General features: G+C 39.0%; 1 protein-coding gene and 1 non-coding gene across 2 annotated transcripts in view; both read left to right on the forward strand.

Moving 5' to 3' along the window:
• spag17 (sperm associated antigen 17) overlaps positions 1-19,585 on the forward strand; it is a 227,811-nt gene that overhangs the window by 161,567 nt on the left and 46,659 nt on the right. Inside the window, exons 41-45 of the mRNA XM_043700962.1 lie at positions 4,649-4,700; positions 7,546-7,642; positions 10,871-10,924; positions 12,773-12,875; positions 17,907-18,012. Coding sequence (XP_043556897.1) covers positions 4,649-4,700; positions 7,546-7,642; positions 10,871-10,924; positions 12,773-12,875; positions 17,907-18,012 — 412 coding nt within the window. The remainder of the gene's footprint in view (positions 1-4,648; positions 4,701-7,545; positions 7,643-10,870; positions 10,925-12,772; positions 12,876-17,906; positions 18,013-19,585) is intronic.
• On the forward strand, positions 15,184-15,257 carry trnat-agu. The gene has a single exon. It is a non-coding gene; the product is annotated as a tRNA-Thr (tRNA).

The raw sequence follows: 19,585 nt of genomic DNA on the forward strand, positions 1-19,585 counted from the left end.
CACGCAGAGGGTGGTACGTGTATGGAATGAGCTGCCAGAGGATGTGGTGGAGGCTGATACAATTGCAACATTTAAGAAGCATTTGGATGGGTATATGAATAGGAAGCGTTTGGAGGGATATGGGCCGGGTACTGGCAGGTGGGACTAGATTGGGTTGGGATATCTTGTCGGCATGAACGGTTGGACCGAACGGTCTGTTTCCATGCTGTACATCTCTATGACTCTATGACATGTACATTGCAGAAAACGTCTGTCTTATACAAAATAATCTCTATCCCAGCTAGTAGCAGTCATAATTCTTGTTTAGAGAAATTTAGATGAATTCTTTACTCGGAAAGTTGTAGGGGCATGGAACACATTGCCTGCAACAGTAGTAGACTCATCAACTTTAAGGGCATTTAAATGGTCATTGAATAGGCATATGGATGAAAATGGATTTGTGTAGGTTAGATGGGCTTCAGATCGGTTCCAAAGGTCGGCGCAACATCGAGAGTCAAAGGGCCTGTAGTGCGTTGTCCTGTTGTACGTTCTAATGTTCTATGTTGTAACACTTACAGGATAAAGTGTCAGGCAATTCCTCAGTATTATTTTAAATAAAGAGTTGTTTACCATGCAACAAGTGCTGCCCTAAAATAACTTGTAATCCTCTTGCCTTTCCAACCCGTTTTGTTGAAATAATTCATCACATAAATGAAATCTAATTAACCGATAGATGGGGTGTGTTCATCCAAAATTGTGGACATTGCATATCAGTTATAGATAGCAATACTGAAGAATATCACCAATAAGTGGAAAGACTCTAATCCACTTGTAAGGACTTTGGTTTGACAGTTGACATCAGGAAGTTAACTATTACAGTCCATATTGCCATCTCTCAGCATTAAGAATTTGACACTGGAAGTTGCGAGAATTTCATGCACCTAGACTCCATTAATCTGACACAGTAATGAAGTCAACACACATCACAAAAATGGCATCTGTTATGTTCAAGCTAACTGACTGAATATAAAGCAACAGTAATCTGATAGAGAATATCAAGCAGGACAAAAACTGCAACCTCTGTGCACTCCTCTATTGTGATGACACCTAAACAACATAGGCTAGGTAGGAGAAAAGGCTGAACGATTTCCACCTCTGGTGTCTCAGATGCATTCTTTGCATCTCTTGGCAGGACAAGGTCACCAATTCACTGCCTCCTCACATGTAATTCTATCATCGTACATCCATTACTAAGCCAATGATATACATGCTGACCTGATCACACTGGGGGGTTAATGACAGCCAAATACACAAAGACTTTCTGTTCAATGAATTGATTACTGCATCACAACCCTGAGGACATTCACACCTCTGTTATAAGTTCACCTGCAAGATGATGATATAATCCTGAATGAGACCACAATTTTGTTAGGATCCAATTAGGGACCAGTAACTTTTCTTGTAAGGTGGACAAAATTTGAATTCTCAGGTGTTTACTAAAAGAGTAAAGCAAGATTCCATTGTTGAAAGCAAATAGAAAAAATAATATCAATAAAGCAGAATATTTATCCTATACTCTGACATCTAGAATTAACATGAGGTTAAAAATGAATTAACGGGCAAACTGATTGAGCATTCAACAACTGCCCAGTGACCATAGATGCCAGTTTCTCGAAGAATGTGGCAAATATCCAAGGGGTTGTCATGATGTGTACATGCTGGAAAGCTCTCATATCCTGCACCATTTCAAAGTTTTCACATCATACAGAGATCGCTGCTGAGACACACTCCCTTTCTTATACAGTCAATGTTAGCTTTGCGAAACCCTGAGACTATCAGAAAAAAGTGAGGACTGCAGATGCTGAAGATCAGAATCAAAATGTGTGGCACTGGAAAAGCACAGCAGGTTAAGCAGCATCCTAGGAGCAGGATAATTGACGATTCAGACATAAGCCCCTCATTATGAATGTGATGAAGTGCTTATACCTGAAACATTGATTCTCCTGCTCCTTGGATGCTGCCTGACCTGCTGTGCTTTTGCAGCACCACACTCTCAGACTATTGCAGGATGGAGTTACAACCAGCTCACACTTTCACCAATGCCTTAGTGGAATAGACAATAGGCTTATTTAAGATGAGCCTTCACTGCTCCAGTGTTGCCTTGCTCAACTCAAAGTGGATGTCTTGCATTATTATCATTTGCTGTGCCTTCACAACTAGACCCAACTAAGGGGTGATGTTCTGGATACAAAGGAAATGCAGGACTGTGGGCAAGATAATGATATCTGTGTAAACATCGAAAGACCAAAGTAGACCCATGCACTATCGAGCTTGAGAGGCCAGACAGAACCTCATCAAAACCTCGTTCCTGGAGGAATGTGCTGTGTTTGGATTTGGAATCATACAATCCCTATATTCCAGAAAGAGACAATTCAGCCCATTGAGTCTGCACTGACCTTGCAAAGAGCTTGTCTGCCCATCCCATCCCCTATCCCCATATCCACCTAGCTTGCACATCCCTAGTGACTGCATGGCAATTTAGCCTGCCCAAACCACCTAGCCTGCACATCTTTGAATTGAGAGAGGAAACAGGAACCGTCAGTAGAAACTTACATGGATATGGACAGAACTTGTAAACTCCACACACTCAATCATGCAAGGTTGGAATCAAACCTGGGTCCACTGTGAGGCAGCACTTCCTTCCAAGGTCTTTCTTTCTATTGATAATATGGCAAGGAGCCCCTGGCCAGTGTATTGTATATATGGACATGTTTACTCCTTTCCTTGAACTTTTATTTTGATAAATAAATGTTTTATTATCCATGTGGACCATAATTTCTAATACTATTGCTGTCACACTGATTCTAATTTCTTGATTCTTGATTCCAATTTTGATATTCTTGTTTGTACTTACATTCTCCTGACACTTTACATCTTTACATCAGCCCTACAATTTCCAGTTTTCTGACCCAAACCACCTTGTATTCATCATGGATGTGCAATCCCTCTACATGTACATTCCATTAGGCTCTCCACTTCTTCCTTGAAAAGTCCCCAACCAGTACACCCTCTTTTCCCTGGCTAAACTGGTTCTTCCTTTGAACAACATTCCTTTAACTCATCCGATAAGGGTCCCAGCTATGCATATCTCTTTGTGGGGTATATGAGACATTCCTGTTTCATTCCTACTTCAACTCATACCACGACTCTTTCTCCAATACATTGATGATGTCATCAGTGCTGCTTCCTGCTCTTGTTAGGTATTAGAAAACTTGCTTCCAATTTTTATCTTCTCTCATCTTTATCTGGTCCATCTCTGACTCTTCGCTTTCCCTCCTTGACGTCATTGTTTGCATTTCTGGGTATAGGATGTCCACCAATATACTGACTCACACAGTTACTTTGACTACACTTTCTCCCACCTTGCTACCTGCAAAGATACCATTCCATTTTTCCAGTCGCATCTGTTCCAGTGATGACACCCTACATCAGAGTGTATCCAACGCGTGCCCCTTTTTCCTCAATGCAGGATTCTCACCCATTATGTTTCACGAGGATCTCATTTGTGTCTCACCCATCTCTTGCACTCCTGCACTCTCCCCTTCTACCCCCTTTCAGAACAATGATTACATTCCCCTTATCCTTTCTTTCCACTTCATCAGTATTGCATACAAAGGGTCATCATCCACCATGATACCTCCACCAAACACTTCTTCCCTTCTCACCCATTGTCAGTACTCAACAGGGACCATTCTCTCCATGACATTGTGGTCCACTCTTGCATCATTTTATTACTGTCCCATGGCACCTGCCTGTGCAATTACAGAAGGTATAATACTTGCCATTAACCTTCTACATCCCCTCCATCCAAGACTGCCAACACACTTTCCAGATGAAGCATTATTTTGTTTGTACTTTATTTAACCAAGTTTGCTATACTCACAGTTCACAATGTCTCCTTTACATTGGCAAGACCAAACACAGACCGGGTGGCTGCTTTGTAGGTTACCTTCACTCTCCATAGAAATGACCCTGCCCTTCCAATTATTTGCTATTTCAATAAATCATTTTACTCCTATGATAATATTTTGGTCCTTGGCCTACTGTAGTGTTTCAGCAAAGCACAGCGCAAGCTGGAGGAGCAAGTTCATTTTCTTCTTAGGCAGTTTATCACCCTCAAGATTCAAAATTAAATTCTACATCTCTGTGTTTGACCTCTGTACTGCATTTTTCTTCCACCTTCACCCTCTCCCAGCTGTGTCTTATTGGTAAGTTGCAAGTTGGCCCTTTTTTAAAAACTTTTTACACCTAACATTAAGACCTGTTTTACATATCTATTTCTCCATTGCGCCCATTATCACTGACTTTGTCTTTTGCCATGGACACCCTCATAATCTATTCAACTTACCCCTCTTCCCACTCTGTGTACAGTATAATGCCACTACATTCCAACTACTCTCAATTCCCAGGAATAACTATACTAGTTTATTACCAGATTCAAGATAAAGATAAAGATAAAAAGTTATTTAGAAATACTCGGATGTGTCAGTAAATGCGTTTTCAGCTATTGTACATTATGGATCTATATTGTACATCTTATTTGTCATTAATTTCTTTTGGAATGTACTTCCTACATTATCACAAAATTACCAACATCATTCCTGTGCAGTCCTCCTCTGATGAAGAAGTGTGTCAAACTGAAGAGAAAGAATCAAACAAAGGTACATTTTGACACATTTACAATGTGAATACATGGGTCTTTTCAGCAATCGTCAATGTAAACTTTAAAAAAGCTAAACTCTGTAATAATGCTTTCAGTTATTTAAAAACAATCAAAGGATTTTATATTCTGCAATAAACATGAAATAACTGAGACTACCCATGAGCAATACCTTTACACTCTTGATTTGTTGGATTCAATGCTACCCCAAGTGAATATTTTGAATTACTAAAAATGTAATATGACCATGCAGACTCATGAAATAACTACACGCTGTGTATGTTAAGTTGTGTAAAATTAAGTGCAGTTTTAAGGGTCAGAGTTTGTGCTGTGTCCATTTTTGTTGATCCGACATGCATCCCCCCTTTCTCCACCCCCCCCGCCACACACTCACACACACACACACACACACAGGTATTTCTTGTCTAGTGAGAAGAACCATCTCTTAAATCTGCCTCTTCACCTGAATATATTTAAAATTCAATATGGCCAGTGGCCTTGAATTCATGTGAGCATATGAATTAGAAGCAGGAATAGGTCTTCTGGCCCCTTGAGCCCCCCCTCCATCATTCAGTAAGAATGATCTAGTCTACCACTTCAGAATAACTTTTAAATCATTAAACATGACTTTCAAAAGTTATAATGGACTACTTGCTAGGTTAATTGATGTATACTAGTCAGGTTTTCAATAAGTTGCATCTTTTGTAGTATTTCAGAACTTCTAAAATGTGCCTTCTAGTACCCACATAAAAGCCTAATATGAGCAGTATCATCTGAGTAGGCTTGATCATAATTGCCATCTGTATTATCTAAACATCTGGGAATAGGTGTGTAGAACGGTGTAGATTTTCAGATGAAGCCAGCTTGCAAGGTAATTATTTTTAAATTACCATTGATATATCAATAAAACTCAATATGTACTTGACTCAGCTTGTACTCTATGCTCTTCTTTGGTTTTACCATTTGCAAGGTCACATAGACTAGTAGAAAATCTTCTCCATTTCTATCAGCGTAATTCACACACAGTAAAATGGAATTTGAATTGACCCACAGCGCCAGGGTCCCGGGTTTGATTCCTGCCTCAGGCGACCGTCTGTGTGGGGTTTGCGCATTCTCCCCGTGTCTGTGTGGGTTTCCTCCGGGTGCTCTGGTTTCCTCCCATGATGCAAAGATGTGCAGGTTAGGTGGATTGGCCATGCTAAATTGACCATAGTGTTAGTGCAGTGGTGAGGGGTAAATGTAGGGGAGTGGGTCTGGGTGAGTTACTCTTCAGAGGATCGGTGTGGACTTGTTGGGCTGAAGGGCCTGTTAGGGAATTTAATCATTATTATTTTTCTCACATTTAGTGAATAATAAGCTCGTGCTTTTGTTAACGGAAGAAAGCCTGGCTAAATTAGCTCTTTTTAAAACATAAATTCATTTTGTCTGGGAGAAATGTATCCACACTGAAGGGAGTCCTTTATATATTAAGCTTGTTGTGACCAGTCAAATTAATAAAGAACCAGAGCAATTCATTTCCCCCTCACCCAGTAGCTTGATAGTTTGGTAACTGCTGAAATATTTTTAACACCTACCCATGAAAAGAAAAATTACTGAATAGGACACATTTCCTAATTAAATTCTTCCTTTGGATAGCTTGATGCAGGGAGAAGGTGACCAGTGGGCACAAAAACAACGTCAAAGAAAGGCAATGCCAACCCCTAATATTCCCAATAAGTAATGCTGAGGGACTGAGTGAAAGTTGTGCCATCAAAAACTTTGTTTTATATGGAAGTTCTACATGTGCTGTGCCACCTTCTGCACAATAATCAGCAACAGTTCAACCTTGTTCGTGGTTATCAGACAACAGAACTTTCAGCTTTAATATACAGATGCCAACCAAGTTGCAAACAGGGGCTAATGCATCACTCAGCCGATCTTGCTTGAACCACATCAGAAATGCTATTTATAGCAAGGCTACAGAATTAATCTATTTTGGGATGTATGGCAGTTATAAATGAAAGAATTACAAATCCATGGGCTATATATCTCCTGCAGGCATATGCAAGTGAAAGGAGAAAGTGAAGACTGCTGATGCTGGAGATCAGTGTCAAAAAGTGTGGTGCTGGAAAAGCACAGCCAGTCAGGCAGCATCAGAGGTGCAGGAGAGTCGACGTTTGGAGCATAAGGTCTTCTTCATCATTCCTGATGAAGAGCTTATGCTCGAAACATCGAGTCTCCTGCTCCTTGGATGGTGCCTGACCAGCAGTGCTCTTCCAGCACCACTATTTTGTCTATGCAAGTGAAAGTGCAGATTTAGGAGGTGGCTCTTCTCACATAAACAGGAAATGGTGGATGTGGAGGAAAATGAGTGTCATGTTGGTAAAAATAAATGTAGCACAAAAATCTGGCTTGTAATTGCTTAAACTTTTGTTGCACTTTTATGCATCTATATTTCATTTAGCCAGAAAACTATAGTTTTCCACCATGTTGGTAGACAATAAATAGTAGGGGATATCCACATTGCACTTCAAGTCCTGTTATGGAGACTAAGTTGGCGAATTTATAACATAATCTAACATCACCCAAAGTAATGTCAGATTGTTGTGGAATTAATAACAGCTGGCAGAGAAATCCACAGATTTCTGTAAATTCTTTCCCCCACCATTAATTTCTTATGATTTGAAAATGTAAATCATTAACACAATTTTTACAGTAAATCACAATAACTTATTACTTTGGGCTTTTGGAAATATCGGGTTTAAAAAACCATATATAATTTCACGAATATGTATTAGTGTGACCTAATGAATCTGACAATGGCTGTGCAGTTTCTATACATTTTCTAACTTTATTATTTGTCACAGTTGATGTGGCTTCAATTTATGAGGATGCTGTGAGGTCCACTATGAAGAGCACACCAGAGACAGATACCTGTGATTGGACTAAAATCAACTTGGAAAGGTATGTCAGACTAACTTTAACAAAGACACAATATTTCTCTCTCTTTTGCTTAATTTCCCATACCATAAAAGTCATGGAACAACATCAAAACGCAGATCCCTTGAATGACTAACTGCATTCTAAGGAATGAAAGATCCTCCATTTCAGTATGAAAATGGATTGTAAGTAACGTTTCCTAGTACACGTATTTGGGTAATAGTGTATTGTAAAACAAAACTTGCATTTGTATCACAACTATCACAACCTCAGAATTTTCCAATGCGCTTTACCGTTAGTTAGGTGCCTTTTGAACCATTTGAGCTGTTGTAATATACAAAATGCAGAGCTAATTTACATCTAACAAGTTTTCACAAACAGCAGTGTGGTAATGACCAGGTATAGTCATTTGTGGCTTTTGATTGAGCGATAAATATTAGTCAGGATTCTATGTCTATCTCCCCAACTCCTTGTCAAAATATTTCTGTGGGATATTTAACATCCACCTTAGAAATCAGACTTGGAACTTAGGACTTAGGAGCAGGACATTCAGCCCTTTGAGCCTATTGAACTATTCAGTAAGATATTGGCTGATTGATTACAGTCTCAACTCCACCTTCTAGTCTGCTGCGATATTATAACTCAATATTGTGTAAATTCAATTATTTAGCTTCCACTGTTTACTGAGGAAGATAAGTCCACAGACTAATGTGATGATAGATGTATCATTTATGATTATTTATTATAATATCATTTTTGGAAGGTCAGTTTTACCATGAAGGCAGATAAACTAGGTTCATTTCTAAGGAGGTTTGTTTGAAAGTAAAATCAAGCTCAGAATCCTGATGAAACAGTGTTGTTACTCCAGTATACTTCAGAAAGCAAATGGCTGTCGATTTGTGTGGCATGTTAATGTAAAATTATTTATTGGGTGGTGGTTTATGACAAGTTAGTAAATATTTAAGATGACTAACTTACTTTCAGTTCAGAATAATCAAGTGGTCATGGAACAGACTGCCAGAGGTAGTGGTGGAAGTGAGTACAATTTTGTCATTTAAGAAACATATGGACAGATACATGGATGGAATAGGTATGGAGGGATACGGACCAAACACAGGCAAATGGGACTAGTTTAATTATGAAGACTGGTTAGCATGGGCAAATTGGGCTGAAGGGCCTGTTTCCATGCTGCAGACCTATACAAAAAGAAACTTCACAGAAAAGGTACCCAGCGAATCAGTTAAATAGAACTTTAACAAGTTGAGAGGGGTAATTTGTACATATTGAATCTCTAAATTAATGGTGTTGAGAAATAGGTTGAAAACTTGTTGTACAGATTTTTCTAAACTGTTCTTCTATATCTAGATAGTTTCATTTTTAGTTGCCATTCTTTTTGTGATAATCTTCTGTGCTGTTGTTAAAAAACTCTGGAATCTTGTGTCACTATACTTTAGTGACTGACCATCATGTGAACTACATTTTTTAAAAATGATGTATCAAGCCCAATCTTACTCTGAGATCTGACTTGTCCCATTTACCATGTGTTGAGAGCATAACGCTAATGACCCTGAGAGAAAAATATCACCTCATCTCTATTTTAAAAAGCAGAAGTCTTATTCCTAGACCATGTCCCCAAGTCTGGTCTTTCCATAATGGAAATATTCTTCCAGGATCTACCCCAAAAGACAAGTTAAATCACTCACCATCATAAATAATTCAATAATAATCATCTTTGTAAACTCCAATGGATAAAAGCTTAATCCTTTACTTCATAAAAAAAAATGCTTTAACTCAGGAATAAGTGAACTGTTTCTGAATTGCCTGTAATGCAATTGTTTCATTCTTTTTCAAACAAGACCAAATTGTACAAAGTACTCCAGGTGTGGTCTTACTAATACCTTCTACAAGTGCAATAAAGTGTTTTCTACCCTTATATTCCATTTCACTTGCAATTAGCACCAGAATTCTATTTGCTTTCCTGATCACTGTAACCTGCATTTCAAGATACCTAGATCCCTCTTAACATCAGAGTTCTGCAGAGTTTCTCCATTTAAATAGTATACTACTTTTCAATTCTTCCTGTTAAAGTAGGCAACTTCATACTTTTCTACTAAATGCCAGCTGCCAAATGTTTGTCCTCTCATATTACTGTTCAGATTCTCCACCACCTCTTGACAATAAACTTTCTTGCCTATCTTGATATCATCAACAAATCTAGCTACATGCAGTCATTGCCAATATCCAAGTCATTGACATAGTTTATAAATAGTTGAGGGCTCAGAACTGATTTCAATGGCACTCCAACCAGGCGTGCCAACCTGAAAATCTCCTATTTATCCCTATTCTATACTTCCTTTTAGCAAAACATTCCTTTATCCATGCTTGTATATATTATCGTTGACTTCATGAGCTCTTACTTTGTGTAGCTGCATTTAATGTGGCATATTTTCAAATGCTTTTTGGAAATCCAAATGCACTAAATGCATAGGTTCCTTTTTATCCATTTTGCTTGTTACTTCCTTTAAAAAAAATTCAAATAAATAAGTTAAATACAATTTCCATTTTGCAAAATCATGGTTAGTACATAGGACTTCCTAACCATTCTGTTCTTTAACCTCCTTTGTAATGAATTCTAGATATTTCTCTATAACAGATGTTGGGCAAACCGGCTTACAGTCACCTCCTTAATTGAATAATGGTATTACATTAATTGTTTTTCAATCCACTGGGATCCCTCCAGAATCCAAGAAATCTTAGAACATTATGTACAATGTCTCTGCCATCTCTGCAATCACCTCTTTTCAACTTTTGACAACTATGAAGTATCTCTACTTTGATATTCTACTTCCATTGGAGTCAATGCCAATATTCCTTTTTCTTTTGCATTTGTTTCCAATATTCTTTTAGTCTTTCTAATTGCTTGCATCATATGTAGGTTTGTTCTTTGCACCATTAAGAATAATAAAGAAATTATGACATTCAAACAATAATGCTAAATACATACTCAGAATGAAAACTTCCAAACAGCTATATAAGTCATGGCATTTATCAGGAAATGATATTTGTTCATATTACTCTGGGTATTGCTCCCTGTGCTTGTTTTTTTTAAGTACCAAGAAGATAAGCATTTATTCATTTGCACAGTTTGCTTACAGAAAACACTTTCCAACTGGAGCACACCTATCATGAATTATATATGAATATATTAGTAATTTTAATATTCTATAACTTGATTTCTCTCCTTTCATGCAGCAATAAAGAGCAGAAGCAGACATCTCGGTGGCCACAAAAATTAGAACAATACAGGTAATAGCAAGCCAAGCAAAGAAAGTCAGTTTGTAAGGAACTAAAGAAGGTGCCAATGTTAATAAAATATGATGGAAAACCGGGAGCTGTTCCACACAAATCAAAAAGCTAAGGCTTTCCAAATCGATCATAGATGTCAGTTACATAGTTCCTTCAGAATGTTAACTATTTCTTCTTATTCCATACTTAACCATTCGAAATAACAATAGATTCCTCAAACCTATCAAAACATTCTGCTACGTGGCCCCCAGCTAAATTTATTAATTCTGCAAAAAAAAATTGTCAATCCCAGTGCAAATGCCAAGACCTTTCGCATTGGCTCCATCAACTCCACAAAGCCACAGTGAAACCAACAAATTTTAATAATTATGGTACACACTTTGTATAAGTAATGCAATTCCTTATACTGGGAACTAGAGAATCAGTTAGAGATGGAACAGCTACTCAAAGACAGCAAGAAAGTTTGAAACACTGTCATATGGCAAGCATATATAGGATTACGTGATGATATTTGAATGCAAGCCACTTCCAACTTGATTCTGGACCTAATTATCAAACCCCTTGAACTAACGATTTTGCATACAATCTCCTCCTTTTCTACACGAAGATATCCTTATGTGTGTTTGTATCTTACCAAAATCAGTTGGAATGCACAACAACAAATACAAATGTTTTTGTGTTGGCTTAAACTAAGTACTTAGAAATGGACATTTGCAATCAACAAAGAATTGACAGCTTGATTTGTCAATTCCACTTCATCTTACTAAGTAACCACATGGTACTAACTAAAGTATTTGGCCTGTGTTTAAAAGAGAACTGGCTTGAAACAAGCCACATTGAATGGGCTCACATACTAGTCTAAATTTACCCTCATCTGACTCTTACGATATGTACACTCATTTGTAATCTGGCACTCTCATCCTTACAGCACTGTATGTCTCAATACATTTAACAGGTAGTGGCTCAGAACCGGCTACGTCAGGGAATTCACGATTGCAAAATAAATGCTGGTTTGCCAGTAGCATCCACACCCCATGAATGAATAAAGACAAATATCTTACTGTTCAAGTTACTGTTCCCACCTTTTTTTCCTCTATATTTCCTCTGTGCTCTATATGGCATACTACTGAGAATCAAAAGTAGCAACATTCACAATTGGGTATAGAATACACATGCAAGTCCCCATGTTGACCAAAGATCTCATAGTTTAGATTTTGAGTTCAAAGTAATCAGAATTCACATAATGAAACAAATCAAGCCTAAGTCAACAATTTGAATTTTCCCAAACCTTCTTCCTTACTTGGAATAAAACTAGAATAGTAATAATAAATTCTTGTTTTGACATTTTTAGCAGTACTACCACATATGTAATTTTTATAAGTTTTATTTTAAGTTATTGTGAATGGCACCTTTGTATGGCAATGGTACACACTTTTCTCTGTATTTTACATTGAATACATGTGACAATAAAAGGATATTCTCTTTTATCCTAGAGTATTAGCAATCACAGTTTTACAATTCTGTGTGGTACTCAGTATTTAAGTTGTGAGTTTGCTTGCATTCAGCACTAATCATGATTTCCCATACATATAATAATGTGCAATGAACAAAGTAAGAATTAACAAATTATTTTGATAAGTGATTAGATCATTAGTTGTCAGAAATGATTATTAGAAAGACAATTTCAAGATTGCTTTGCAAAAAGACTGTAAAACTTCCAAGGATTTCATACTGTCAATTCTGACCAATGATCACCTTAAAGTGTGTACTTCTGGATATTGTCACTAAGTGTAACTGGCATTAGATGTGTTAGTATAGTTTATAACAGCTGTAATTTTGCACTGACAGGCAAGAGCTTGATGAAGTAAAAGGAACCAAACTAGCTCTTAAGAACATGATTGTCCCATCATACTTTCAGTCTGATATGAACAAACCCTTGGACTCAGCTCAGGTATTTTTTCAGTTCTCCTTTTTAAGTCTGTGTGTAACTGCTTTTCTCATTGATCAGAAAAGGATGAGCATAATAAATATATATTCAGTATCTGATTGATCAAAAGAGAACAAATTGAATCTTTCTGCTAAAAAACCTCAACCATACTCCTGACAATTGAAAGCAAACCAAGAACTATTAAGATTTTCAGGGGAAGTCACTAGGATCATAGAAATGATAGTCCACACTGCACAAGTTTACTGGAATTCTCTAAGAAAGATACTACACTAATGAGTAAGGGTTATTTGGGGAATACAGAGGATAGCTCGGCTGTTGGGGGGAATGCAGTTTGGAGAATTGAGATTAAGTTGAACCATATTCCCTACAAGTGTGGCTTGTAACTAAACTCAGTGGTCTAGTGTTATAGCAAGATGAGTGCACTTCACAATCCAAGTCAAAGTAACTGTGTAAGTCAATGGGGCTAGGCTGGTCACCAATATCCACTACAAACTCACTGACTCCCACAGTTACTTGAATTTATATCCTCACAACTGCTTCCTTTAAAACTTTATTTTAAAATTATCCCATTCTCCCAGTTTCTCCGTCTCCATCGCTTCTGTTTTGATGATGCCAGCTTCGACAAATGTCCACCTTCTTTCTGAACTGAGGATTCCCCACCACCACGTGACATTTCTGATAAAACACCTGTACTTTGACCCTCCCGCCTTCTCTTTCCTCCCAGAACAGCAACAGGGTTCCTCAGGTCCTCATGTACCATCCCACCAGCATTCAATTCCAAAGGATCATTAGCCATCATTTCTGCTATCCCCAGTGGGTAACCACCACCAGACACACATTCCCCTTCCCTCCCTTGTCAGCCTTCCACAGGCTCTATTCCATCTGGGATACCTAGGTTCACTCCTTCTCCACTTCTCCACTTCCAACACCGCCCCTTACGCCCACAATACTTGCCTCTCTACATTATCCTTCCTTACTACCCAATGCCCCAGACATATCTTCTAGGTGATGCAGCAATTTAACTGCACTTCATTCAATCTAGTCTACTGTATTCTCTGCTCACAATGTGGTCTGCTTCACATTGGGGAGACAATACACAGACTGGGTGACAGTTCTGTAGAACACCTACATTCTGTGTGCAAAAATTATCCTTAGCTTCCTATTGTCTAGTTCAATAGACAATAGACAATCTGTTCTCTGGCCAACGTCTCTGTCTCAATCATGCTGTAGTGCTTCAGTGAAGCTCAGCGCAAGCTGAAAGGACAGCATCTTATTTTCCACTTGGGGACCTTGCAGCCTTCAGGACTCAATATCTCAATATCGAGTTCAATAATTTTAGGGCCTAAGCACCTTGTCCCACATACTGGACCTTGTCATTATATGGGCTGCTATCACAACGACTCATTGTCAGCTACTAGTGGTCCCCATTAGCAGCAATTCATTCTTCCAGGGTGGCCTTTACCCATTCCTCTGTCTACCCAACAGTTGTTCCCTCTCTCTGGGCTCCATTTAAACCTAACATTTAGTCCTCCCTCTTGCCCACCTCATTTTCAGCATGTATACTAACCTCCTTTTCCTATCCTCAATCACTTCTGAAGAAGGGTCACCGCACCTGAAATGTTAACTCTGCTTTCTCTCCACAGATGCTGTCAGACCTACTGAATTTTTCCAGCAATTTCTGTTTTTGTTCCTCATTTCCAGCATCCTCAAGTTCTCTGCTTTTTGGGGAACTGCACTGTGACCAATCTGACGACCATATTCTCATAACATCAACTATAGTTCAATAGTATTTCATTGGTTGTGTTGTAGTTTGGAATTTTCTGAAGATTTGAAAGGCAAGATTTTTCTTGAGCTTGATGAAACTTGAGTGGAAGGAAGTCATGATTCCCATGTGACAAACAGTGTTACCTCTAATGTTTTTTTCTGGTTGCGTAGGCCTGCAATGTTCATGTGCTCCAGTGACTTCCAGAACTGAATATTAATATCATGATCGCTGTGCACAGAATGTTAGAGCAGTTTAATGTTCTCAGGAGAATTTTATTCAACATTTTAATTTTTAAAAACTGCACTGCAACCATTAAGTTGCATTTCCCTCCCTTTAGGCTATATGCTGACATTGCTGATGAGAAGGTTCCCATTTTTATTGGAGCTGTTGCAAGTAAACATTGAAAACCATGACTTTACATTAACCTAAAAGCTGGTCTGTAGCTTCTGGTCATCAAGAAAACATATTCCCAATTCAGGAGCATTATTTGCCAGGTTCCAGTGGCTTCACATTGACCTTTGTCTGTTTTCAGTGCAGGATAATTTAGGCACCGTGGCTTAGTTGGTTAAAGCACCTGTCTAGTAAACAGGAGATCCTGAGTTCGAATCTCAACGGTGCTTTTGTCTTCGAATTTAACGGTCGGCACAGCATCGTGGTCTGAAGGGTCTGTTCTGTGCTGTACTGTTCTATGTTCTATGTATAATACATTCATGTATTCCTCTCAGAAATTTAACAGAGTAGAGTTCAGGAGAAAGACTCAATGTATGAACCTCAATGCTAGTAATTTGCCAAACAAATCTACTTCTGATGTTGGCTTTTTGCTTTACCGACAAACAATTACAGAGTTATTGAGTTGTACAGCATGGAAACAGACCTTTCAGTCCAATTCATCCATAACAACCAGATATCCCAAAATAGTCTAGTCCCATTTGGCCCATATCGCTCTAAACCCTTCCTATTCATGTAACCATCCAGATGCCTTTTAAATGTTGTAATTGTACCTGCCCCCACCACTTCCTCTGGCAGCTTATTCCATATGTACACTACCCTCTGTATGAAAAAGTTTCCCCTTTGGTCCCCTTAATAATTTTCCCCTCTCACCTTAAACAATGCCTTCTATGTTTGGACTCCCCTTCCTGTGTAAAAAAGAACTTGGTTATACACCCTATCCCTGCCCTTCATGATTTTATAAACCTCTGTAAATCCACCCCTCAGCCTCTGGTGCTCCAGGAAAAATAGCCCCAGCCTATTCAGCCTCTCCATATAGCTCAAATGCTCCAATCTCAACAACATCCTTGTAAATCTTTTCTGAACCCTTTCAAGTTTAAGCACTTCTCCAAAGCAGGGAGACCAGAACTGAACACAGTAATCCAAATGTGGCCTTACCAATGTCCCGTACATTCACAACATGACACCCTGACTCCTGTACTCAATGCATTACCGATAAAGGCAAGTGTATCTAATGCCTTCTTCACTACCCTGTCTATCTGTGACAACACCTTCAAGGAATTAAGCAACTGCAAACCAAGGTCTCTCTGTTCAACAATGATTCCCAGGACCCTAACATTAGGGTCCTGCCCTGATTTGCTTTATCAAAATGCAATACTTCACATTTATCTAAATTAAACTCCATCTGCCACTCCTTAGCCCATTTACCCATCTGATCAAGGTCCCGTTGTACCCTGAGATACCTTCTTCACTGTTCATTACACCACTAATTTTGGTGTCATCAGCAAACATACTAACCCATTTGTCCTATTTTCACATCCAAATTATTTACATAAATGACAAAAAGCAGTGGAGCCAGCACCGATTCTTGCGGTACACTGTTGGCCACAGGCTTCCAGTCTGAAAAGCAACCCTCCACTACCACCCACTGAATCAAGCCAATTTTGTATCCAAATGGCTAGCTCTCCTTCAATTCCATGTGATCTAACCTCGCCAACCAGTCTACCATGTGGAACATTGTTGAAGACCTTGCTGAAGTCCATATAGATTATGTTTACCACTCTGCCCTCAACAATCCTCTTTGTTACTTCTTCAAAACTCAATCAAGTTAGTGAAACATGATTTTCCACACACAAAGCCATGTTGACTATCCCTAATCAGTCCTTGCCTTTCCAAATACCTGTAAATCCTGTCCTCAGAATCCTCTCCAAAAACTTGCCCACTACTGACATCAGGCTCACTGGTCTATAGTTCCTTGGGTTTTCCTTACCACCTTTCTTAAATAATGGCACCACATTGGCCACCTTCCAGTCTTCCAGCACCTCACCCATGGCTATTGATACAAATATCTCAGCAAGGGGCCCAGCAATCACTTCCCTAGCTTCCCTCAAAGTTCTGGGATACACCTAATCAGGTCTCGGGATTATCCACTTTTATGTGATTTAAGACAACCAACACCACCTCCTCTATAATATGAATACGTTTCAAGATATCACTACTTTTTTCTCCAAATGCTCTGGCTTCTAAATACACTATAACCTAATGTGATAGGGCAGAAGCGTGCACATATCTTCAGCCAGAATCTGCCAAATTGGGAAAAGAAGTAGTACAATTTTGCAATATCCATGTCTGAAACAGATGTTAGGCCCCAGCAATTTCCATTAAGGGACCAAATGATCAAGACCTAAGCTCTAAATATCCAAGCAATAAAACAAGACCTTGGGAAAGCCAATTAGGCTGCAACCAACAAAATTAAGTGTTTTATTAAATAAATATATATGGTTGTGGAGCCAGGATTAGCAGGACATCACATTTGACCAAGGGAGTCAGAAACACACCCTGCATTCGGTACCTCACTGCAAAAGGTTCGGCCCTCTTTCCCACTGTGATCAATGCCATCCTCTCCATTTGACCTTCAATCTCTTCCCATCCTAACTTGACTTCTGATCTTTTAACCCACACCCCCGCTATGTAAATCTGATTTCTGTTTTAGTCTCCACCATAGTTCTCAACTTCTCTGCGTCAGAGTGGTCTGATCTTAATTCATTATTTTTGCATTGCCAAGTTGATGGAAACAAATCTTAAGACCCAATAATTCTGCACCTCTACCTTCACTGTTCAATTATGGTAACTACTCTGTGCTTCTGTGCAGGAAATATTGGCCATGAGATAGAGCAGTAATTCAACTAGTAATTCAATTAAAATATTTCTTGATTCACAGTGCATTCCAAATACATTTCAACTTGTGTTCGTTTTACATTGTTCAACTTCAACACTGAAATCTGTACAAGTCTTATGTTATCACAAATTATTTTGTACAGGGGCTTGATACGGACAATTTATCAGAGTCATTTCAAATTAGTCAGAAGATAAAGGTTCCAGAGGTATTTAAGGATTTATTTTCAGCTTCGCCTGATAGAGATGCAGGTAAACCCATGATACTTAACTATGATCAATTGATCTGATCTCCTTTGAACTATTATCTTATGTTGAAATAGTATAATTCTCATGTAAAGTTAAATTTCAGCATCTTTATTTCCAGGCGTACTTTGAAGTATATAGAATTAGAGAAATCCTGAAACATTTTATTTGGTTGAGGTGAAACTATGATAAGATTAGAAGAAAATGAGCTGAATTTTCCCATATTTTGGAAATGTGTAATTTTTGGCGAGTTTAATTGAGGGTCCCCTCTGTGGGCCATGGCAACGTCTCATCAGTCTTCCGCTGTTCACCTCTGCAATTATGCATCCAAGCGACACTGCTTGTTAAATCACGAGATCGCAGAAGCGAAAGTGCCTACTGCTGCTGGGGTCTTCATGCAGTGATGCTGGAGGAACCTTATTTAAATCCCTGCTGCACACTCGTTCAAATGCTGCAAGCCAGAAACTATCATTTCAAATGTGTTACTTGACCACAATTTGAAAGGAGGTAGCTGAGAAAGGGTATTTGGCAACCTAGTTTGTGGACAGGGATCTTGAATCCTGGTGGACAGGGCAGTTGAGAAGAGGATTGTCCTCATTCCTCAGGACCAGAAATTGCCAGTGTGATCAGAAATAGCCACCCAAGTGCTAATTCCATGGGCAGAAGAAAGGCAGAGTAATGCCATAAGGTCATCAACCTCTGTGTTCTGCAAGGGTAATTTACCTCAAGTTCACCCTAAGTCTGCCATTGCACATGCATCCTACCAAGGCTAATGGTCTGAGACTGCTGAGCTGCAGAATCCTGAATCTCGAAGTCGAGGCAACTAAATATGTTTCATTATGCTATGCTGTACTGTTATCCCATTACCACCACTGTGGACGTGTTCTTAACAAGCTCAACCTTCTGTCCCTGTTACACAATTTGGTCCCTATCTTCTCTTAAGCAGACACCAATGGCACCATGCAGCCTCTGCCCCAAAGAGACCAGTCCCTCACCTATCAGTTCCTCTTCAATATCTCAAGAAGAAGTCACTAAACCCTCAGAGGATGAACAAGCAAGGTTTTCTCCTGCACTCTCCGCTAGCTCACATCCACCTCCATGGGCAGAATCTGGTAACTACATCACTGGCACATCACTGCAGCTGGTCAAAGCAGAAAAACTCAATTAGCATCATCAAACATGCAGTCCCTCCACCACTAACTCAGTATCAGCAGAGTGTCTCATTCACAAGATGTACTGCAGAAATTAATAAGGCTCCTCAGACAGCACCTCCAAACCAATGACCATTACTATCCAGAAGGGCAAGAACAGCAAATGAAAAATGAACATAACCACATTGCAAGTTCCCGTCCAACCCACACACAACTTTATTTGGAACTATATCAATGTTCCTTCACTGTCATAAGGTCAAAATCCCGGAGCTCCCACCCTAACAGCTTTGTGAGTCCACACACATTTGGTGGACTTCAGTGGTTTAAGAAGGCAGCTTACCACCACCTTCTCAATACCAACTAGGGATTGGCAATAAATGATGCCCCTATCCCATGACAAATCTCATAAACAAATTGAATAAAACCTT

This window comes from Chiloscyllium plagiosum, chromosome 12 (assembly GCF_004010195.1).
Source record: "Chiloscyllium plagiosum isolate BGI_BamShark_2017 chromosome 12, ASM401019v2, whole genome shotgun sequence".
In the NCBI taxonomy this organism is placed as follows: Eukaryota; Metazoa; Chordata; class Chondrichthyes; order Orectolobiformes; family Hemiscylliidae; genus Chiloscyllium; species Chiloscyllium plagiosum.